Source organism: Falco punctatus, assembly GCF_963210335.1.
Source record: "Falco punctatus genome assembly, chromosome: 7".
Taxonomy (NCBI): Eukaryota; Metazoa; Chordata; class Aves; order Falconiformes; family Falconidae; genus Falco; species Falco punctatus.
In genome coordinates, this window is record NC_137587.1 from 30464038 (window position 1) to 30488629 (window position 24592).

The 24592-nt window shown below is 34.9% G+C and overlaps 1 protein-coding gene across 6 annotated transcripts in view; it reads right to left on the bottom strand.

Moving 5' to 3' along the window:
* RPS6KA5 (ribosomal protein S6 kinase A5) overlaps positions 1 to 24592 on the bottom strand; it is a 78869-nt gene that overhangs the window by 44385 nt on the left and 9892 nt on the right. For 4 of the 6 annotated variants that reach the window (XM_080396703.1, XM_080396707.1, XM_080396705.1 and 1 more), the window contains exons 2-5: positions 21957 to 22028; positions 10252 to 10470; positions 5458 to 5573; positions 4650 to 4757 (exon numbers count right to left, since the gene is read on the bottom strand). In XM_080396703.1, the coding sequence (XP_080252829.1) occupies positions 4650 to 4757; positions 5458 to 5573; positions 10252 to 10470; positions 21957 to 22028 (515 nt within the window). Of the gene's footprint in view, positions 1 to 4649; positions 4758 to 5457; positions 5574 to 10251; positions 10471 to 21956; positions 22029 to 24592 lie in introns of those variants that run through there. The other 2 variants (XM_080396708.1, XM_080396706.1) reach the window with 1 other exon arrangement.

Here is a 24592-nt window from a genome sequence, read left to right on the forward strand (position 1 = left end):
ACTTAAAACACCAACAGAAGTATGCCAATTAAAGCAAAAAGGTTTTGCCATTGTTTCATGTCCTTTTCCAAAATAAGGGAAACAATAACTAATTGTCCAGACAGATCTATAACGAACGCTAACATATGTCAACTAACACTTCACTATTCAGTTTATTCTTTCTTACTTTTTACTCTTTGTAGACATGTAAATCTACCCCTTATGACTGTGTGATGTCTGCATCACTGAACAATTAACTAAAAATTAACTAAAATGCAAGCAGATGTAGTAAGTCATCCCCAGCATGGATTATTCTAACATCTTTGCAAAAGAGCGAGCAATGTTCAAAGGATGTGCTATCAAATTTTGAAGACCAGACATTACCACTTTAATTGGACAATTATAAATGGTCTTGTAAAGGTAAATGCACAGATAATCTAACAGGTCACTCAAGTGAGATGACCGTTCATACAGCACTAAACAAGAATTAAGTTGTACTCACTTCCCTCTGGTTCTGGACTACCTTTGAATTGCTCTAGCAATGTGTACAAATCTCCTCCTACTTCACCTACCAAAACCTGCAGCAGGCTAACCACCTTTTTATCATTTTTCCTTTAATGAAATTCCCTTTAAAATATTTTAAAATTAATTTTCCTTCCTGAACAAAACGTTCACTCACCCAGCTAATAAATAAAACAAACAATTCAACACTGAAAAGCACCTGACAGTTATAACTAAATCTGCAACTCTGATCAAGAGATTTTCAGATGGGAAAACAGTAACGTATATGAACTATTCATTCTATGCAGACAGACATCCAAATATCCATCCAACTGGCCTATTTACAATTCAATCATCCCTAAATACAGACTATCTACTATTACATATTTATTACTAAGGTATTTGTATGCTCTCAGATACATTGTTTGAAGACTGACAACATTCAGTATTCACTACGTAATTTTTCTCAAGCTTCATTAAGCAAACACAAAAAGCTTCAAAATAAACAAGCTAATGCAGAAGAAATGCACTAATGCAGAAGAACTGAGCATTTCACTGTACTCTGGAAGCATACTTGTGGAATTTAATCAACAAGAAAAAAGTTAATTGTTACTCATGGTCCAATAAAATAGATTATTACTACATAATTCAATGAATGTGTTCAGATTATTTTTTCTAGGATATAAAGGTCTCCATATATAGTGAAGTATGATTTTTAGTGTAGTTACAGAAATAAAGGAAATGTGAGGGGGAAAAAAAAAAGATTAAAAAAATTAAAAACTCCAGAAGATAAAGATACTACACGAGAAATAAGATGGCAAAAAAACCCAAACAACTCACCTTAGGGGTGTTGGGTTTTTTTAAAGGTAAATGAAATCATAGAATCATAGGTTGGAAGACACCTTTGAGAGTTCAACCATTAATCTAGCAAGAGCCTTGAAAAAAATAGCAGCACCAAAGTGATCGCACTTATGCAATGAACAAAACAGTGTTGTAGAAGTTTCACTACAAAGTCTGTCTCAGTTCTATCAATTCCCTCCGACCCTGATAATAATTTGTATTTATGTCATGTGCAAATATATTCTACAACCCAGTCAGACAGGAACTCAACTGAGATGCATGAAAACATAAGGCTAAAAACTGTCTTTTTTACACCTATTTTCTTTGCAACTCAGATGACTTAAAAAGTAGACTAGCTTTAAATTCATCATAGGACTAAGAATGCAAATGTCGTAAAACTTAATACTAAAAAGGTACTAGCTATTTCAATCTCTTAATCTCTTACTTAATCCTGTGCTATGGTTAGGCTTGTCCAATGGTAGATCTTCAAGAGATAATAAATAAAATTTGAGTATCAGAAGTAATTTCATACCTAAATACCTTGTGATACTGACCTATCCTATGTGAAAATTCATTTTTATTCAACTACTTTATTCCAGTCAGGTCATTTCTTCTTTTTGCATGCAAATGCAAGCATATGGACTTAATTTTAAAGATACTACAAGGGCAAAACCACACTGTCATTTCACTTGTACAAGACAAAATTCAGTTTTTAGCAAAACAGTAGTATAAAATGTTTTAGAGCCCTTAAAATCACACTGCTTTCAGCTTTGATTTGTAATTCTTGCATGTTATAAGCACTTTCACATAATAATTGTAAAACAGAGGATACTTGACAACACACTCTTCACACACATGCTTCAGTAGCTGCATGGTAGAATCACTATGTTTCGGTTTTCCTAGAAGCCACATGCATTTGCTTCCTTTCACTCAAACAATGCCCAGGAAAAGCAGCTTCCCACCTCTTCATTGCTGACAAGCCAATTAATCTGCTATAGTTATTATAGTCAAGAAATAGTACACACTTTTTATTATAAAACACCTTCTATTAGTTTCTATACTTGCTCAGGTACCTGGAAATATTTAACAACCATCGGATTAAAGCAGGGATAATGAAAACATTGAACTATGATGTTTCCTAGCAAGAATCCCTAACTACAAAACCATCCAAAATTCATAAATACAAGGTAAAGAATTCTCTCGGATAAGAATTCTAAACATGATACATGCTTGTAATTGCTGATGATTTTTATACATTTTTAACCTAAATATATCTTTTTTTCAGAAAATACAGTCTAAAGAGGGGGGAGGTTACTAGAATAAATTCCACTTGGATAAGTATACTTTCTAAATGCAAAGTTCTTGCAAAAAGCAGGGTGCGCCAGGGAAGAAGCGTGAAGAAAGGGGGAGAAAAGAAAGCATACTGCTCTGATTAAATTGCAAATGCTACATCTGATTCACGAAGTTGTGAAATTTTATTTAAAAGTGCTACCCAATGAACTTAAACAAAGCTATGCAGTTAAACAGGGAAAATTTACCTCTTGTAAGTACATTAGTTCAGAAGCGTAAGTTAAGTATCTTTTGTAATGCAAATTGCAAGTGTTCTAGTAGTAGCTGAATTGTCTACAGATAAAATAGTATGAAATATCAATTTCTATGTGTAAATGCATCATTCTAATCATGTTTAGGATCAGTAGCTAAATTACAATAACACACATGAAAACTAGTCAAGTGCAGACAATTTCTTAGATTTGGAAAGCAATTACTTTTTTCCTTAAAAGAAATAACAGAAATGTTGAGCTTTTCTGACAGGGAAGACAAATATAAAATGTGAAAAAGAATATGAGAAAAAGGGAAAAAAAGGTTAAATTAAGAGACTTCTGAGGTATATACTGAAAACAGAATGGATTAGAGTCAGATGAACCACATTAAATGACCAAGCAGCAAGACTGCTTTATTTGACTGGAGAAAGAGGAATCAAATCAGAGTGTGGGAAAAGCAGACAGGCATCTCTGATGCTGACCCCAAGTCCTCCCCTTTCCTTGCACTGCTTGTAAATGACATTCCAAAGGTGAGCATAAATAAGAAACGAGTATATTTCCTAAAACCATCTGTTTTAAGTCTTAAGAACATCATAATGAATCAGGACCTTCTTTATTACAGGGAAAATTTCACCTTCATTCAACTTCAGCTCAAAGGCTCAAGACCGTTCTTGCACATCAGTGCAGTAATACCATTCCATGTACTTTGTCTCTTGTGCCCAACACAGCTTCTCTCACAACTCTGAGGAGGTCCTACTCTCCCTAGCCACACCTTTTACCATCATTCCTTCCTGCTGAAAACTGCATCTCTCTGTACTTCCTCTCTTGCACTGGTCTGGCAAGCTGCTGCTAATCCCTTGTCATGCCAGTTGAACCTCCCCTTGGTTTCATGCCGTAATTTAAAATGAATATACTGATATTATCTGCACTATTTCCCTGCTTCAGAAAGTAACATTTCATAGCTCTTAAAATGGTACCTCCCAAATCCTACCAGACTCCATTTGAAATGCAAATATTCTAGAGGAAACTACCAGTTATCTATTTTTAGAAAACCCTTCTGCTGCTTCTAACAAAGACTTTCAGATCTGCAATCCCAGATTTCAATACCCCTGTACCTGATGTGAAAGCAAAAAATCAGCCATTTTTAAATTCTCTTAGAAGTAAAAGCCTGTGCAATTTCAACACTCTGAAATCTAAAAAGTGTATTTGGACATAAAGCTGTACTTTACAAATAATTATCAACCAACATCAACAGTCAGAGATCACTATGTTAGATACTATGCATGTATTTAATAAGAGATAAGCTTTTATCCTAAAAGCTTGCAATTAAACTTATCAAGTGACACAAAGACATGAGAAAGACAAGATAATAATACATTAATTATTATTAGCAGAAAGAAGAGTCATAGCATACCATTTGCCTAGTCACTGCAAAGTATTAGCACAGTCAAGTTTTTAACAAGGCATCTGAAAATTATAACATTAGCGGCTTTTCAGACTTATGCGGATCTCTCCTTTTTCAGATAAAGGGCAGCAGAAGGGTGCATGAAGGCATTTCAGGGAAAACTAGAACAGACAGACGTGTCTGACAACACTGGCAGACCAAAGACAAATGAACTGAAAGCTCAAAACGCAGTAAAACAGACTACTAGATTTTGTTCTATGAATTAAGAATCTAGTAGGCAGTTTTTCCTCCCCTCTCAAATGGGTTTCTGATTTCAATCAGACAGAACCTAACTTTGATCTTGCTGGATTCTGTCCACACTTACTGAAGACTCAAATACTCACCTCATCGGTAAGAAACTCCTTACTCAGACCAAAGTCTGTGAGCACCACGTGGCCATCAGAATCGAGGAGAATATTCTCAAGTTTTATGTCCCGATATATAATCCCCAACTGCAAACAGAACATTAAAAAAAAGCTGTTTCCAAATCAGCATTACCACACCAATGAGACAGTTGAATCCATTTAAATATGAAGGTAATCTGATACCTGAAAGTTGCACCTCAAAAAGAACAGTTTAAAAATGCGTTTGAAGAAATACCTTTGCAAGACTTTAAAATTTTCAGAAACTACACTGTGCATTAATGTCTTTAAATTTAAAGGACATACTATATCCCTTGAATCTAAAAGTGACTGAATACTTGCTGTGGTGTGCAAAACTCAGTTCAGCTTTCACTAAGAATGAAAATGGATGCTTCTGTCATATGTTCTAGACCATACATGCTTTGTAATAGTCTACAAATCTACTTACTACCTCTGAAAACCATAACACTTTTCATATCTACAAGTTATATCAAAATTTCAGATCTCTGCTGTTTAATTGTATCAAACCAAGGAGAACTGAACAATAGTGCAACCCAACCCTGTTCATACTGACTACAAGTTATTTTTACTGACATACACCATTTCATAAGGATTACTATAAATTAACAATCATTTGTCAATAACAACACTTCACACTGCAGACAAAATAGACAAGTTCCTTTGAATTTAAAGCAATCTAAAAAATAAGTTCTCCTCACTAACTTTATATGATGTGAAAAGAATACAGTTGCAGTTCCACAAAATGAGCAGTAGAATAAAGTTACTTTACCTTGTGGAGATGCTCAAGTGCCAAAACAATTTCCCCAATGTAAATTTGCACCTCATTTTCTGAGAATCTTTCTCGCTGCGACAGATGAGTAAACAATTCTCCTCCATTTATGTAGTCTAAAAAGTAGAACAAATAACCTTTTAATTTCACTTTCTGACAACTTAATTTTCTTAGTGTAATATTAATAGGTACTTTGCAAGTTATTAAATAACATGTTCTGGGATCAGATGTTATTTATTATAATTCAGTAATATTTCATCACATTGTACAATACTCAATTTCCTCCTTAAAGGACTGATGGAAGAACACAACCAACTTTTAAATAAGCAGCAAACCCATAAAATAGCCTCAAATATTCCCAAATTATAAAGATTATTTTTTGCAAAATCAGACTTTTCATTGTTTAGGAATATGAAAAGTAAGTAGTACAAATGATATCTACAAACTGAATACTTGTACACTAATGAAATACTTAAAAGCAACAAGGCAGACTAACTTAAAGAAAGGCAATTCAGAAAACTTGTTTGGTGAAATAATAAACTATGGACAATTACAAATCATACTCTTTGCAAGGGGAACTTTAATGGCAAAACTCACTGAAGGAGATTATTTCCACATACATTCTGACATGAAAACCACACTTTTCATCCTTTGCAGGCTATGACACAAGGGTTCTCTCACATTCAGGGAGGGGGAAAAAATTATTATGACAGAGCTCCACTGCAACACAAACACATTTTAGATCTAGACCTGTTTATGCTAGCAGTGTACACTAAAGGCATTAATTTCAAAGCCCATAGCCCCCATACTGTATTTCAGGTCTACATGTACAGAGCAGGGAACATGCCCCAAGACATCTTACTCAATATTTTCTTGCATGTGTTTTCTACAGATTCATTGGTATAATACACAAATCCATGAAAAAAGTCCAATCCTTTCCTAAGTTAATACTTTGAAGGATAAATCATATATACAATTTACAGATATTTTGATCTGTCTCCTCTTTTTAGTTTTCCAGTTCTCTGTTTGGGAAGGAGTATTACCAGAAACAAACAACGCAAGGAAGATTTACGAAGATCAGTAAGCATATCAAAATTATAAAAAAGTATAAATAATCCACATTTTACAACTGCTTTCTTCCAAAAAAATCTCAGCATTCTAATCATGGAGAAAAAGGTAACAGAAATAAATTTTTAAAATCTTTCTAATCAGAACTGCTAACTTAGTACCAGTAAAAGCTTAATTCCCAAGCACTGTTCTAAGGACTGTGACATACAAATCAAAGCTGCCACAGGAGTGGCAGAAAAAGCCTAATTCTATTCAGGTTATAACATTAACCAAAGCCCAATGAAACAACCAGCCTTCGAATTCTTGATGCTAGATCAAATGCATCACTGACAATGGGGGTGGGGTGGGGGAATATTATCAATTACTTCAATATAAACTTCATCTGACAGCTCAGGAATTTGGGGTTTTTTGTTTGTTTTAAGTATTAGTAGATTAACCTCTTGTGACAAGCATTCCATAGAACCAGTACTCACATTGATACAATACTTTGTTCTTTCAATGACAGCTTAAAGTTAACCTAAAAACTGGAATCAACTCCAAACCCTGTATTCTGGAAATCTGGCAGAAATGCAGCTGCATGTTTGCACTTGTTCCAGACTAAATTCTAAGACTATATAACTCGACAGCAAAGAATTGTATTAAATATTGCACCAAGGCTCCAATTCTAAAGCCTCTTGAAATTGAAATGACACGTTACTCATAGACCAAGTTCAACTAGGTACAAAAAAAAAAAAGGCAGAGATTGGTTTCTCCAAAAATTCAGAAGTCTCTGAAACACAAATTCCCAAACTAGATCAGAGGACTGATTTACAAAGACTTACATAATGAGACGTAAAAAACTTGCAACAAACAGTTTGGGTTTCTTTGGTCAGGGAGGGTGCAAAGCCCAATGGAATTATAAATTAGCTTTAGGCCATATTAGGTAGAAGACATCTCCACTGTTACAAAAAGTGATTAAAAGTATTTTTTAAAACCCCACAAATTAGCCCCATTTTCTGCTAAAAAAGAAGGAAAATAGGACCTTTCCGGCCCTAGCTGATAATCTGAGAATGGATTCATGTAGGCTTTGTGGGAAAGCAAAAAACCAAACCAAAATGCCTTTAATTATACATTAGCTTTGCATTTCTTGCTTTAAACATCACCATAACATCTTTTTATGGTGAGCATATGCCCAGTTTGTACTATCTGCAATGCAAGGTTCTTCAGAACTCCTAGGCTCCCTCCTCTGACTCTTATGAGACTATGATGCCAAGCTTTTTAATTTTGCCTTTATATAAAGTTTTTTCTGACCTTCTAATTATTGTTGTCACCTAAATTTCGCTATTACTATATATTTATTTTTAGGTAACTACATCCATCTTTGGTATGAGGTGTTTTTTGTTTTGGTTTGCTGGGGTTTTTAAAAATATTTCTAGTGGGATCTAAACTGCACTCTACCTAAAACTATCTGATTTAAATAATAGTACTATAATATTTATAATACATGTTCACATTTTGTCTCATTTAATCTTTCAATATTCTTCTGTTATTAATCAATAATGTAAAACCAAAAAATTAAAATATGATTATCGTAATTATTAAAAGTTAACATCAAGGAATCAAAGCTATCTATATATTTCTAACTTTGTCTCTAGCATTTTCCAGTCCATGACAATACTTTACACATTTCTTTAATGTCCTAGTCAGAGGACTCTGTAAGAATCCTTACTAATTTACAACTCCCATTTTCAAAAGGAATCTAGTGAATACCCCATTTAAGCTTGAGCTCCCCACTGCAGTATCTAAAACTAAGGTATAAGCACAGAACATCTTCCTAAGAATTGACAGCCAGTGGTGTAGATTTATATAACATTAATAACATTATTAATTTAATATCTAAATCAGCCTGTTAATAAAGGTTCAATAAAAGGAAGTTATGAGCTAAAAGAAATTGCAAAACTTGTACTTCAATTAAAAGACCACCTACATGTTCAAATAATTCACTACAAAAATGTATTCTGCATCCAAGCATGAAACTGTTAATTCATTTTCCAGTTTTTTTAAATACTCCAAGTAAGCAGTCTTTAAAATTGTTTGTAATTTTCTTAAAAATCCATCTTTATATACCAAACAAAATTTGCTGCTGATCTGAAAGGTTAAAACTTTTCTAAACTAAGAGTGGTACCAAGCCTTACAAACCAAGCTCTACTTTCAGCACAGAAATGTGTGAATTGCCTCTTAATATCCAAAAATTGAAACATGCAAGTATCTCAAATACTCAAAGGTCAAATGGTTTCATAACAAAGTTTTGGCAGCAAATGCTTCCTGGAGCAGTAAGGCTGAAAGCTGATTTTAATATTCTTTTCTAGCTCCTGAAGTGTTTCTCATTATCAGGAAAAAACCTTCATCTTCCTCAGAAAGGCAGGACTCTTCAAAGACAATGAAACTGGGGAACAAAGCAAAATGAATTTAACTCCTTACCCTCAGTGTCTTTCAGCAAAATGTTGATGTCCTGAAAAAGGATAATGGTAGGGAATAGAGAAACACACACATGCAAAAGTTTTATCTTAGTTGAAAACCCTAAGAAAGCTTCTGATCAGTCTTCTGACAGCCTTGCAAATGCCACAGATAGAGATGTGGCTCTCCACATCAAAATGGAAAGCAAAATGGTAAGGACATAAGTGCAATGAAGAACATCCTAATAAGGCTTGCTATACAGTAGTTCATTATCAAGCATATCTCATAAATGGAGATTTATGAAAGTTACTGGTAGAACTTACTGAAATGATGTATCACAAAGCATAAAACAAGAAACGGATTCACAATACAAGTATTTTCACCAGCATTTTACAGCAGGAAACCATAACAACAACTTGTAAATCCCAATGCTGTAAGAAATCTGACCAGAAATAAACAAAAGCACAACCATTAACTGTCATGGCCCACATTATAAGTGCATTTGTTCAGAAAAAAGCCCTGCCTCCTATGACCTTGTAGTTTGCAGCGTTTCACTGCTAAAACAGCATGTTAACTCATCAGCATAGTGACAGGTAGCCCTATCCTCTCAGACAGATGACATTTCAAAAACACTAATCACATTGAGGACAATATACAACTGTTCTTAGAGTGAAACTTGCAGCATGTTTGAACGATAGGGCTTTCTGCTGTTTAAATATTTCTGTACTTTTTTTCTTCTTTCCTACCAACTAATCCCAGTAACAAAGTCGTGTTTGTCGTCCCTCCTTACCAATAACCTCTGTGCCACATACACAAAGGCAGCATGTAAAGAAAAAGAAATGGAATCACTTTAATGCCCGCATTCATACAAATTAAGAACTTTTTCATTCATGGTAGCAGTTTGAAAGTCTGTAGAAAACTAATGAAGTATATAATAATGGTTTAAAAAGTGCAAATCAAAATTTCATCTTCTAGGTAAGTTCAAGAAAGTATTTCTCTGATTTAGGTACTTAAGGTCAGATACATTTTTTGCTGCACATAAGTCACTGATAATACTTCCTCCCACCTCCAAGTCAGAGTAGCACACTGAACTTCAGTGTCTGTGTTTGTGGATTTTCTGTTTGTTGAAGATTAACAGTATTTTACTTCCTATATGGTGTCTCATGCAATCTCCAAATACAGTACGAAAAACCACATGAAAAAAAAACCAACCTACAAAACATTGAGATAAAAGGGCAGATATATATTATTTTTTTTTAACACAAGACTAGAGTCTTGACAGCTACTCACCTAAAATGAGATGAAGCTTTGTATCTGTCTGGAAGGCATAATGTAACGTGACCAAAAATGGTGATTGCCTAATGTGCTCCAACACTTGTCGTTCTGTCCTTGTGTGCTCAGTTGTTTTGGCTTTTTGAACTATTGTTGCTTTCTTCAGTACTTTCATGGCATACAGCTTTCCAGCATCATGGCCGCTTACTTTCCTTACTAGGAACACTTTCCCATAGGCTTAAAAAAAGAAAAAATGGGGAGGAAAAAAAAAAAAAAGAAAGTCATGTACTCATACTACAGGTCTGGCTGATACCATTACTATTTTCAATTGTTCATTATTATGGTAAACAGTAAGCACTCCGGCTACAATCTTCCAGAACACTTCTTTTGTTTCAGACTGAGATTTTCTGAGCAAAATTTCAACCAAACAAGCTTAATGACATACAACAAGAGTGGGGAAAATAGTTTCAGTATTTTAAAACAAATTTAAACACTGCTGATTTCTTCCTTTGTAATAACCTAAAACTCCCACACCTAGAATTTAGCAAGAGTCTGGAGCAAGAAAGATGTTACTTTTTGACCTTAAAATAGTTTGCCCATATTTGCACAACTTACATGCTTTCATTACTGGTTTTATAGCACTGAAGTTCTAAAAACCCATAGAAAAGCCAATGAATTCTTCCCATCAGTATTTAGCCCATAAGAACATTCTAAGTTCCTGCACTTAAACTGAGAGTAAACTAGAGGAATTATCTCAAGAAGAAAGGTTTCTGAACAAAAACAGTAAAAGAAATAGTCACCAGGACCAAAAGGTAGCATTTCCAGAGTTGTAAATCATTGAATCTATTGTGTTTTATTCTCATATCCAGTTAAAAATACACTCCATACTGGAGTAATAAGTGGCAAGTGTAGACTTTTTTTTTTGCCCCGCCCCCCCCCCCCCCCCTTTTTTTTTTTTTAATAAAAAGGGCTCCTGGGAACTGTACAGAAGGAAATTTGATACCTCTACTAGGCAAACCTGTAGAAACAGTAAATGTCAGAATTAGCAGATATACAAACAGGATACTATGTGAACAAATGTGTTACATTTGAAGACAGTAATAATTATTTATATTAATAATTGCTCAAAAGAATCAGGAGTAAGGAACAATGATATGGTTGACTTATTTATATTTCCAAGGTACTTAACAAGTTCCCTTACAAAAGGGTCTTAAAAACACTGAACAGTCATGAGCGCAGAGTCCTCTGATGAATGAGGAACTGTATTAGCAGTCAAAAAAACCCAAAAGGTTAAAAATATTCAGCTTTTTCAGTGAAAGGAGGTCAACAAAAGAATTCACTCTGCTTGATTCAGTCATATATGAACAGTGAGGAAGACAATTTTCTTGGTTTAGTAGATTATCCAGTACAACAGAAATCAAAGCTGACACTGAAAACTGTACCACAGTATCAAAATATTAAGTAGCTGAAAAATAAAATGGCAGGTAAGATTCCAAATAGGTAAATGAGTAATCCACATGAAGCAGGATAACAATTAAATGTACACAGTGTTATAATCAAGGGAAAAAAATAAAATACCTGGACTTACCACAAAAACCTTATTAGAAAACACCAGTGGTAAACCAATATGTAAATAGAACAGTAGAACTCCAGGGAAAGTATTGAAGGGAAAAAATAACACATATGTACTGTCCCCCAAGCCTTCAACACAAAAGCAGAAATCCCTTACACGGTTGTATGAAAACTTTGTGTGGTCCTATCTTGAGTGATGCACACTATTTCAATCTCTCCTCTCTTCTGTTCCCAGCTCCACCACCCCCCCATCAGAAAAAAAAAAGTATAAGAGAACATTAAAAAAATACATAAAAGCATAAAAGAATTTTTTTCATTATGAAGGCAACTAAACACACTTAAGACTTTTTTTCTGAAAAAGTAAAGTACTTATGATGCTAGACAGTTAAAAATAAAAAACTATATGAAGGTAAGTAAAGAACAATTTTTTATTACTTTTAGAAATTAACTAAGGTAACAAACAAAATCATTTGGTATCAAGATTAAGAACTGCCCAAAATGCACAAATACGCAGTTAAGCTGTGGAACTACTGTTACATTATGCTGCAGATGTCAAAAACGTAGACAAGTTCAAGAAGATTATATAAATCCTTGTGGGAGAGGAAAGTATACCAAGTGTTGCTAAACACAGAAGAGAATCTCTGGCTCAGGCAGACCCCAAACTGCAGGCTGCTACAAGTTCACTAAGGAACACCGCTGTATGCCTTCTCCGTGTTCTTGTAAGGTCTCCTTAAGCCATCACGAGAGACAGAAAACTGCATCAGCTAGATGTTTCGTCCAACCTCTAATTATCTTCACACTGGTTTCTCAAAAAGAATGCTCGAGCATCTCAAACCTGTAAATACACTAGACAGGGTATACTGTCCTGATGCAAGACACTCAAATTTAGTCGGTCTTTAAAAATGCTATAGCATACACTGCTCCCAGTAAGTAATTACATGTAATTCCAGATTTATCCTGTTTTTTTCAAGACAGGTAATAGAGAGTTTTAAATTACCAAATGACATTGATTTTTTTTCTACAACCAAGATCTGCTTTATTCAGTATACAGAAGTGGTTTTGCTCACATAATGAACAATCCTTTGTAAGAAGTTCTCAACCTGACTCATCAAACCCTAAGGAATCATGCTTGCTTTCTTTACAGAACCCATGACTCTCAATAAGAGCTTTCATAAAAGAAGTTTTCACAACAACTCTCTCAAGAATGGCAAATAAGAGTCAGAATAGGTTAGTGTAAACATATCTTTCTACTTTGGGAGACAATTTTTTTCAAGATGTTCAGTATTATATTGCATTCCTCAACTCTAATTGTAGTTATGAGTAGTTATGTAGTTATGGTCACCAACTGGTTATCAAGAAATCGATAACCACAGATATAAAAAATTACTTTAGTAAAATAGTTATGGGTCATAAATTCTGTCATGATGTGCAGAAGTGGTCTGAATCAAGGTTATACAGACCAAAATATTGTGACCAAAGTAATACTGTCATGCATATACACAATTTTAATGTTATTAACCTACTTTCCAATATTGGATGTTTATTTTTAGCATCTCAAAAACAGACCCCTCCTGCTGAAAGCACTGGTTTTCAAGAACTGCTTCCAAAAGCAGTAAGTTCATCTTTTTAAGGAGTTACTTCTCTAAAAATGTAGATAACACTTCTGCATTCTACTAACATAGAACAAAAACAGCACTTAGGAATAGCCTTAGCTTGCATTTCTCAACTGCTTGAGGGAGCAGCCCCTTAGTTTTCACTGATTTTCAGCTGGAACTTAGCACTGAACTTCCTTGTGCCTCTCTGAGAAGCCTGCTTTAGAGCATTATACAGAAGTTTCCTTAGGTTCCTGGAAAATGGTAGTTTTATCAAATGTGGGAGAACAGAAACTTAAGCTAAATCAAAATAAAGGCCCCTAGATTTTAACACTTTGCTACCTGTATCTTTAATCACACTTTATAAAAACACACAATAATGCATCTTAAGTGGCAGAATACTAGTAGCATATTAACAGCACTTACTACAGCCTTACATACAGCATAGGGTAAAATTATCCGTTAAGTGTAATAGCTGTAAGGAAATCTCTAGAAACTATACTGGTGTTATCATAAATGAATCTGCAACATAAAGCTTTACCATGGTACAAATTATTTCTTTAGGAATCTGAAAAGGACTGACAGAATGATGAGGATCCTCAGCAGTTTTGATGAGAATAAATCTTAAGTAGCACTATTTTAATCAAATGACTCATGATATATTCAACACCAGAATCTCAGATATCACCACGAGAAATCTACTTAAGACAACACTGCAAAAGTCATTCATTTTGAGTTGCAGCAAGAAGGCACATAAGCTAATTGCGAGAATACCCTTGACAATCTTACCGCAGAAAAGCTTTTCTAACTTCTCAGCCACTTTTTAATGTTCATTCTCATAAAATCTGATGCACATCTCAACTACTTCCAAGGCAGAAATATTTAGCCAGCAACATATTTCCCCATAAAGAAACACACATGGAGTCACCAAATATTCACCCCCAAAATTCATTAAAAATATTTTAAATTATGGAAGAACTAAAAGACTATATAATCACATTTTATTTATATATATATATACACACACACACAAACTATGTTAGACAGGCCTTGCAGTTTATTAAGAGGAATAAAATAAAAATGTCAAGTTAAAGAAAAAAGCAATTATTAAGTTGCAGATTGATAGATATGAGGCCTGTAAGATAAGAGGTTTCATACTAGTAATTTATACCAAATTACCACTTAATTTGTGAGGCAGAAAAATGTAATTGGGAATTGAACTTTCCTTTCACTTCTGCCTTTTTCATGAATACACATTCATAGTAATACACATTACCCTAATTAACAACTCAGCAAATCATTAGAATATTCTAAAGTACACACTTGCTGAAAGAACTAATTAAAAATATAAATTCTTTCTATAGAAAGGCAAGCACTTTAAGCCATTGCATCATGACACCATTCTCTTCTTACAGAGAAAAAAACAAGTAATTCTTATTGTTTATAGCACACAGGATGGTTTATGTGGACTTCTAAAATCCATCAAGACTTGATGTTTGTATACAGAGTTTTAAAGCAATGTTTTCAAGTGTTCACATAAGCTACACATCTTTCTTAAATTACTTTTTTACTGTGAGTGTAAGAATAATCATGAGACAACAAAGGAAAAGGCACAGAAGTACAAAATATTTAATGATCTGAATAAATTTCACTGTATTCTTGCATGATATTTGCCTAATAACCTCTTTCCTCTGCACTTTATTGTTATAAAGAATTTGGAGGCAGAATTCTCACTATGCAGGTATCTGTCACATGAATTAAAAACTGGGATGTGGCAAAGTTGGAAAGGCATACAGCCCTAGCAGCTAAAAACAGGAAAGAAAAAAAAAAAAGGAGCCAAGCAAAATCCTTAATAATAATAAAGATCAAATAATAGCATTCCGAACAAGTATTTCCACTTTTTACTGTCTACCACCAAACTGTCAAAGATAAGGCATTGTCACCCTTCCTTAAATATTAGATAGGCAAGAACTCTTTTCAACATCATTATTTCCCCAAGAACAAGTTCCCTGTCCCATTGAACAAGAGAGTATAAGATGATAAATAAGAAAGGCAGAAAGTGACAGGAGAGGGTCAGATGCATCTTAAAATGTACTTTCTATCAGCATTTGCTTTTGTGCTTTTTTACCCTTGGCTTTTTAAAAAAAGTTTAAGTAAATAGGTATGGCAGGCAATACAGCCTAACTTATTTTTCTGTTTTAAAGAAAATGAGTTTTTAGAAGGTGGCTCTCATATCTAAGACAATCTACACTGAGTAATTATTACAAAAAAATAAGGTAAATTTTCTTCAAAATTGCTTTGAAGACACTGCATACTGCTGAAATCAGATGCAGTCAGAACAATAAACCAACAGCTGCCTGGATCATCTTCTTACTGCTTGCTTTCTTAAAGATTGCATTTGCTATTCTCTCCAGTTATACTGAACCACCTCTGATATTAGTTCCAGTAAGAATCTTGGCTACAGATCTCTAATGTCCAGATTCTTTCAGAAGTCTCTGATGGATGAGTGTGACAAATATGTCCAGGTTCTTAGATTGAACACAGTCCCCACTTTTCAGTCTGCTCTCCATACAGAAAAATAATTTCCTATTTCCCAACTCTGATTATCCATCCCACCTTCCATTCAGCATTCATTATAGCTAGCCATAGCAAAAACTGAGTAAAGTATTAACCAGAGTTTGGAATTATTTTTAGACACTGCCTAATTTTGGCTCGCTCTCCTGAGCAGAGTAACCCCACTTCTTTCTTTCTCCTCCTTTTATGAGAATATTTTATATTTTCTTCAATATGCTTTGAAAGATCTAACTTAATTTCAGCCTTAACTTTATCAGAATACTTTCTGACCTCTTAGATGTAACTTCATTATACCTTCTTATATAACAAGATTTTTGAGCTGATTATTTAAATCTGACATTCATCCTACCAGTTTTCTCCCCTTCATATGAATATATCCTTTCAGATTCTAAGTATATTCCACATAAGTAGAATACCCTTCCTGTATAAGCACTTAATTCCAAAAGATCGTGTATAAAATATTCTCTTTTATATATGGCAGTTATATTCTTGTTTCTAACTATTTTTGCCTTCATTAGTGCACCACAGTTCAAGCAGTAGACTGTATTATTAGAGCATATGCTCAGGAGCCACTTGTATTGTTGCTTCTCAAGCGCAGCTGAAAGACTGAGTGAAAGTGGCATTTATTAAAATCATGAGAGGCAACAACTGTGTAGAAAAAAGGAATAATCAACGTGCAGAAAAATGTATGACCCAGAATGCACTCTACATTAATGTTTTTTAATTTTAAAAACACATTTACAAAAAAATGAAGCAAATAAACCAAGTGGGCATACATACACCAACACAGCAACCTTCTCTTGCTGTTCCCTTTGCGGCTTTGGGAAGCAATTAGATTACTTTGCTGCTACATAACCCTGTTCTATAGAATAGACACTAGTTTTCTGTGTTACAGGAAAAAGGCTTTAACTAGATAGGAGGGACAGCTGGAAACTAATTCAGTGGACAGGAAATCTGAAAATTCCAAATTAGGGAGGTTATACAGTGACAGCAGGAAAAAAGGACTTAAAAACAAAAAGAGACTGGCATTTCAGAAAGTATATACTGAGTAGAACACAGGCAAGTCAAAAGTCAAGTAAGCAGTAATTTGCTCCCAGAGCAACAAGTACATTTTTAATAGCTTTCTTAGCAGTGGCATACTGTCATTTATGTTGTTTTACTGACTCAAATGGGCAAGTTTATTCTATTAATAGCTCCTTAACACAACATAAAAGGATCCAACTCAGATTAAAAAGGCAAACTCAGATTTTTGCTTCCTTGTATTTTCCTGTGAGGCTCAGGTCAAGAGAGGAACATGTATACTATGATGTTCTTTTAACACCAAAAAGCAAAACACAACAAGCATGCTTCTAATTGAGCACATACAAGAACAAACCAGGCATAAAGGAATGAAAGAATTATGAAATTATGGCAAACCATAGTGTGAAGAAAACATTGTCACCAAAAAAAATGAATAATCACAAGAAACATCAGTACACAAGGATACTATTTCTAATAACCTTGGTATTTTTGTGGGGGTTTTAAAAGATAAAACAAAAATGAAGATTTAAATTAACTTTCACTGCTGTTACCTGAAAGAAACCAACACCAAGTCTATATGTAATAGCAACAGTTTTATATACTTAAAAAAGTGATCACTTAATTTAACATATTGTATCATCTTTAGTCATTCCAGTTGCTTCATAACAGACTACACTTAAAATACTGTCATTAGTTAAAATAGCATCTACAGTCAACACAATATGACTGTGAGGTTTCAACATATTCTGCCTTGCATTACTGTAGGTCATTTAATTATCAGATAGTTTGAAAACACTTTACATGCTGCATAACTACAGCGAAGAATTTTAAAACAGCATCATAGCTTTCATTTAGCATTAGCTATATTACAGTAGTATCAATAACACCTACAAGCTAACACCAGGATAAGGCTTTCACTGCCAGAGTAGAGTTCTTGCCTAAAAATAACAACAACATGAAACAGAGGCCAGATGCCCTCTTCCTTGTTTTTCTTTAAACTGCTCCCCAAAAAAAGCATTAGCATCCCTCTTGTCTCTGTGACTCATTTTGTCTAAGATGACCTCAACCCCCAGCCCCATCTTCAATTTACAGAATTTACCAGCGTAAAGGAAGAGCAGTTCTCAAAGTCATCAAAATAAACCAACACCCCAAAACCAAGAAAACACAGTTTTCTCTTATCATCCTGCCCATAATTTTGGGGCAAGTTACTAATGAAGATACAATGGGTATTTGAAGAGGTCTCCAGGTTCCAGGAATCATCCTGCCTTCCCTATAGGGCCTGATTAAAAACAAAGGAATAAAAAAAAAAGACAAGGAAAAATACCCAAAAAATCAGCCTCACACACACATACCACCACTTGAAAAATACCTGAAATACTTCAAATTTCTGAAATAATTAAATTACCATGCTTTTTTTCTGGCTGAAATGTAAAAGGCAACTAATAAGCACCTGCAACTTGCAGGCTAGCCAACAGGCAGTTACTGTTGAGAGAGATGGCATATAGCTTCACCATAATTAGATTGCCAGGTATAAACAGATAAAAATTAACTAGATATACATTGAAGAAAATATCCTCCTTTCTTATTCTAATACAATAAAAACTACAGAACAAGATCATTACTTATCAATACAGAAGGCATGCAAATATTTTCTGAATTTTTCTCATTTTTTGTGAGAACAGGCCTAAGGGACAGCAACTAAAATGCAGACAAGCAGTTTTGTACAAGAGAGTACAAATTCTAAATAAGGCCCTACCTTTGCACAGTATCATTGAAGGCAAGTCTGCAGTAAGAGCCTGCTCTTCTAAATATTTCTGACTTGCTATAATCACACTAATGTAAGTTTTCTTTATGCTTCGTCTCATTCCCCCAAGTAAACATATATGCTGGTAACAAAGAACTGAGAAGTCAGAGTAGCTATACTCACCCCTCCAACCTCAATTCAAGTACAAGAATAAGAAGTTTCTGGGCTTAACAGGACCCCACAACTCATGACAACATATTTAAGATCTTGTAGCATAGTTTGCATGCAAAGAAGTGGTTAGTGTCTTAGGAATTTTCTGAAAAAACAACCTCTCTGCTTTGGGAGTTGTGGGGAAAAAAAAGCAAGGTACATTGCAAAGACAGACATACAGTCAGTTAGATAGCTAAATAACTGAATGTATAGCCCCAGACTTTTCACATGCAGCAGATACTGCAAGGTCTATGGCGCTTAAGCTGGTTTTCCATGCTTAAGATGGAACACTTGCACAATAATTCTTGCTATTGATAAGGTAGCTCTAGAACTTCCTAAAAACTAAGTTTGTAAAAATGTGTTTGTATGTCATTAAACTAGCAGCACCAGAGTCAATTTGTACAAGTTTTCTGTGGTTCTGTAACAGTAGTCCCAATGCTTACAAAAATTTATTTCACAGTAGAACATTTCAGGATCTCCTCTGCCAAATGGACAGTATCTTCCTTCAGCTTCTGTTCTGCTCTGCCAAGTCAATGAAAAGGACACAGAAACTCTTCTGACCATAACAAATAGAAATATACTGGAAGTAAAGATGGTGTTCAGACCTGCATCAAATTTTTGTTGGATGATATTTACAGAAGAAATACCTTAACACAGGTATATCCTATCGTGAAATAATGTTCTTTCAGAGAAAGATCTTGCAAGAATGAAAAGGGATATTTGCTTATTGCAATCTCCAGAATGCTTCTCAAATTAGGAAATTAAACATCATCAGCAAGAACATCTAGGAAGATTGCAGAATCTCTGCTACTGGAGGCTTTTAAGAATAAACTGTTGTCAGGGATGATGCAAGTGTAAACTGACTGTGTCTTGGGCCAAGCAATTAGAGAACCTCTTCAAGTCCATTCAAGCCCTGTTTTCAGCAATTCCATGTTAACGGTAACACTGACAACGGTCACTTCCTCAAAAGCAAACAGAACTAGCTCCTTTCTGATCAGGTCATTTGCATTTAATGCTGCCCAGAAATTGGCAAACAGCAATCTCTGACACCTCTACTGCACTTGTCTTAGCTGTCATAAGCTTAAGACTGAACAAAACTTCTTGACTGCCCTGATGGTCTAGATATCCAAAGAGAGAACCTCGGGCTATGACTGAAATTACGTATTTTTAAAAGTGCAACCAGCATTTCCTTGACAAAACAAGTACTACTCTTCCTACAAATGCCATTCCAGGATACCCAAGGTGTCCTTGGATTCCTAAAGTTAGCGGGAATCTTTCAATCAGTTCCTGAAATAGTTTGAAGCCTACTAAGACAGAAGATGTTTCTGCAGCAATGTGACTGCTAGAACAGGATGAAGACAGGCAAGCATGCTTCCTCATCTTTTTTTTTCTTCACATATACACACAGTCAATCCCACTGTCAACCCATTAAGCAGCCTTTTCTGAAAGGGGCCATTCAAAAATTACCCTGTTAACCTGAGTGAATAGGATGGCTTTGCACTATGAGCCTAAGGACTAATTGCTGTGATTAAGAGTCTCCCAAGCCAAGAGAAATTTGCCTCATCTGTTCATGAAGAAGAGACAGCATGGAAGGTACCAATGAATGACAGATGACAGTTTAACAACAGCAAAAGTAGTACTTCAGAGGTACTGCCTAAAGACAGTAGGAGGAAGACAGGCTACTACTAGTCTGAACTTGAAAACTGACCACCAAAACTTAGTTTGTATTCCAAATGTAAGAGTTTGAAAGTAATTTTGAAGTGATCTCAGACTAATGGTAGTGGAAAGGGAAAAGGGAAAAATTCAAATATGGGACTGGTTTTCATACACACATATAATTAAAAATCCGGCCAATGTTTCCATCAGCAGGAGAGAAAGACATCCTCACATAAATGCATAATAAGTAATTTCATTTTTGTAAACTCCACTCAGACTAATAATACTGACCACTTCAGCACAGCTGCTTCCACCTATGAATATGCAACATATATTTAAGAATATTAAAAGCTTCCTTGCCTCTACCACTAAGTGCTGATGTTTAACAGCAAGGGTTGAGGTTTTTAAGCCTGTTGAATTCAAGTTTTTAAAAAAATTACTTCAGAAACAGAAAAATATATTCTTAGCTGATTTAACAGCTTAATGAATTTAGGAAAGAATCTGTATGACAGCTAAATGTGAAAATCAAAACCCTTTGCTCTTTTCAGTGACATAGCAGCTTGTGCAATTATAGCCTCACTGCTAGCCATTAATGGCTAATAACACCCCAAATTTAGTATCATAACTAAAAGCTTCTACAGACCTTGATGATGGTCTACCTTCATGATTATCCCAATCTACTCAACACTGCATCTGATGTTAATAGTGACATAGAAAAAGCATAAACACACTAAGAAAAATAAAAGTCATTACTTTCAGTTTGTGTATGCATCCCTTTAAGAAAGGGGAAACAAAGCTTTTTCGTTCGTTAGTCAGCAATCCTACAACATCTTACAAATCTCCAACATTGTGCTGAAATCCAAAATACAACAGCAAATATTTTCCATCTTAAGTAGTACTGGGATTTGAATAGGATAGAAAAAGACTACTAGAGCCAATGCCAACCCTCACACATACATAGTTAGGGCATCCTTTTCAATAATGTACTAACGTTACTAGGTTTTTTCCAGAAATTTGTGAAAACGTAGTCTGAAAATCTAATGAAATTATCAAGATCGTGGCTTAACTTAGGTAAGATTTTTTCACAAACTGTACTAAATTGTCACAAATGTCAAGCCATTTATCTTCCATTTTTTTGAAAAAATGCATCTTCAAAAGTGGTGTAAGCTAGAACATGTGACCTCTAATTTTGCACAATATTTGTGAGGGAGAAAAAAGATATTATGCTATGCAATACAAAAGTGATTTATTTTCCTAAACAATGTTCCAGTTACCAAAGCTTCTGCTAGAGAAAAAATTTATGCTTAAAAGTAATGCTTCCAATGTTCAACTTAGAAAAAAAGAGTACAACTTACCCCCTGTTCCAAGAACTTTCAGGAGCTCAAAGTTTTCAATGCCAACTTTCTCTGCATGGCCTGTCAAATTTGCTGAAAGAAAAAAAATATTCACATCAGATATGCAGTACACTGAAACATCATTCTGACACATTACTACAGCTTCAGTAAAAGTAAGTTATCAGATCAACAAAATAAGCAGCACTAAAAGGACACTCCATTTGCATACCATAATCTTTCAGTTTGAAAAGTAAGGGAGAGCAATCCATTTTCTTGCTGCTATGAAACGCTATAGTGTTTCCAGAGGTTTAAAAATCACAAAATAATAACTGGAATCCATCTAACTTGTATACACTGCCTTTCATCCTACTGGGTACCTCTGAAAAGAGTCTAATTCCACCTTGTCTGTAACTTCTAATTGCATAGTTATAGACAGCAATGAGGCCATCCCTTAGCCCTAGCACCCTGAATACTCTCATGTTCTTAGATTATATGGTGCTTGGGATGACACAAGCAGAGCTCAGGTAACTAACTATTCAGCATTTAACATAGTATTACTAAACCTATAAAAGCTCCCCACTACTATCAAATAGGAAAGATCGTGCATAACCAACAAGTCTGGAAAAATCTAAGCTGCTACAAAGTTGTTTAATTTCTTGGGGAGTTTGCAAGAAGGAGGTTCTACATTTATACAAATCTTATACCACTTTGAAATTTTGGTTGGTTTTTTGTTTGTGGTTTTTTGTGTTGTTTTTTTGGTTTTTTTCTTTTTTTGTCTAACAGACATTCTTCTAAGCAGGGAGGTAAAGAGCCCTATTGTAAGCAAGAATTGTGCTGGATTGGTTTGTTGTTGTGTTTTGGGGTGGGTTTTTTTTTTTCCTTTTGTAAGTTGCTAAAAGCAACATCTTTCATTCCTAGCATAATATTATCCACCCACTTGCATCAATATGACTGCAGGCCATTCAGCAAAGCTGCTCACTGAAATGATCCAAGTTAAAAGCAGTAAGGCAAAAGTAACTAAGTTTGATTATTCTTAACTAAGTTCAGTTCCCTGACACACTTTAATGAGCAGCTGCATAAACACTTGCACTAGCACAATTAAGGATGCAGCATCAAGCAGCAGAAGCTGGCATAGCTGCTAAAAGAATGCCTCTCAAAGAGCAACTTCAAGTCAAACTGTATGTCTAAAGGTTAGTTAAAAAAAGGCAGCGTAGGAAAGATGTGCAAGAAGCTTTCCATATCAGCACCACAGATTTCAAAGATTTGAAGTACAAAGATCTCTTAACCAAGAGGAAAACTCTTTGACAGGGGATGCTGCAATTAACTCTGTTCAATTGAAATTCTCATTTGGTTTGATGTTTCTAAGTAGCTGTATCAAGAAAGTGTACTTTCTGAATTAATTATCAAAATGTACAGTTATTCTCCATTCACAAAACTGCATTAACTCAGAACAAACAGAAAACTTAAAAGCTTCAGAAACACACATCTCTGCAAAGGAACAAGTACAAAAAATACAAATATTAAACAAATCTAAAAGCAAGGTTCACTACTTATTCCAACAATCCTAGGAACCTGTACACATACTCAAACTGCATCCAGTTGGGATAGGGTAACATTAGTGCTCTCATGCAAGGCACTGATGTCTAAAATATTATTTCAAATTCTTACCATTCATCTTTACAAGAGATTAATCAAACTTGGAATAAGTGCAGGCAGACCACTTGAAATCACTGGGAGATGAGAAAGTCTAAAAGAGCTTTCAGATTTTTTATCTTGTACAAACAGAAGTACACATGGCAATGATTTTTGCAAGTCTGAGGGAATCTACAAGCTATCCTAATATTACATATAAAAACCACCAAAAAAAGCTCAAAACCACACAGCACAGTGGAATTATTGGAGAAATACTACTTTTGTGATCAGTAGCATTTTAATAACATGTACTAGGCAAGACTGTATCAGAATCATTAAAAAATCAACGAGGCAATATGCTCTACATGAATTGAACTGAAGCTTGCTGCACTACTTTCACTGCAAATAAAAGAAACACTGTTGCTAGTGATACATCACAGTCATTGCTGAAGTCTGCAGTAAGGAAGATGCCCTCATGTGCCAAGAAAGGAATAACAGCAGGTAAGGCAAAGCTAGACTGAGCTGGTGTCCATATAATTAGACTAGTACCTTGTGTCACAGTTAGAAAGCAGTCTGCCTTGAAGCAACTTAGTATTACATATTGCTCTTCTTAACAAGTACTGAGAATGGTACTCAGTGTGAACAGTTTCAAAACAGTGTCTTTCCTGCCAGGGAGAACAGGAGTCACGGACTATCCTAACAAGACCAGGGCTAGAGCACCCATGGTTTTAATGAAGCAGTGGATGTCACCGAAGAGATTCGGGACATAAAATTTCTCTAGATATAAGCTAACTGCTGAACTCCGAGCAGGGAGCAATTTTTCACTGAGAAATCCACTGATTTGGATCTTCTATTACAGAGTACTCCAAAAAAAGCATTATCATCTCACATCTTTTAAGAGCTGTCAGCAGAAGGCTTTTCAATTAAACATCATTCTAGAAAAGAAAACAGTCATTTAATCCTATCATATTCTTGGAACCGAATAGGAAGACAGAGTGGAACACAGAAATGTTGCATCTCCCGTA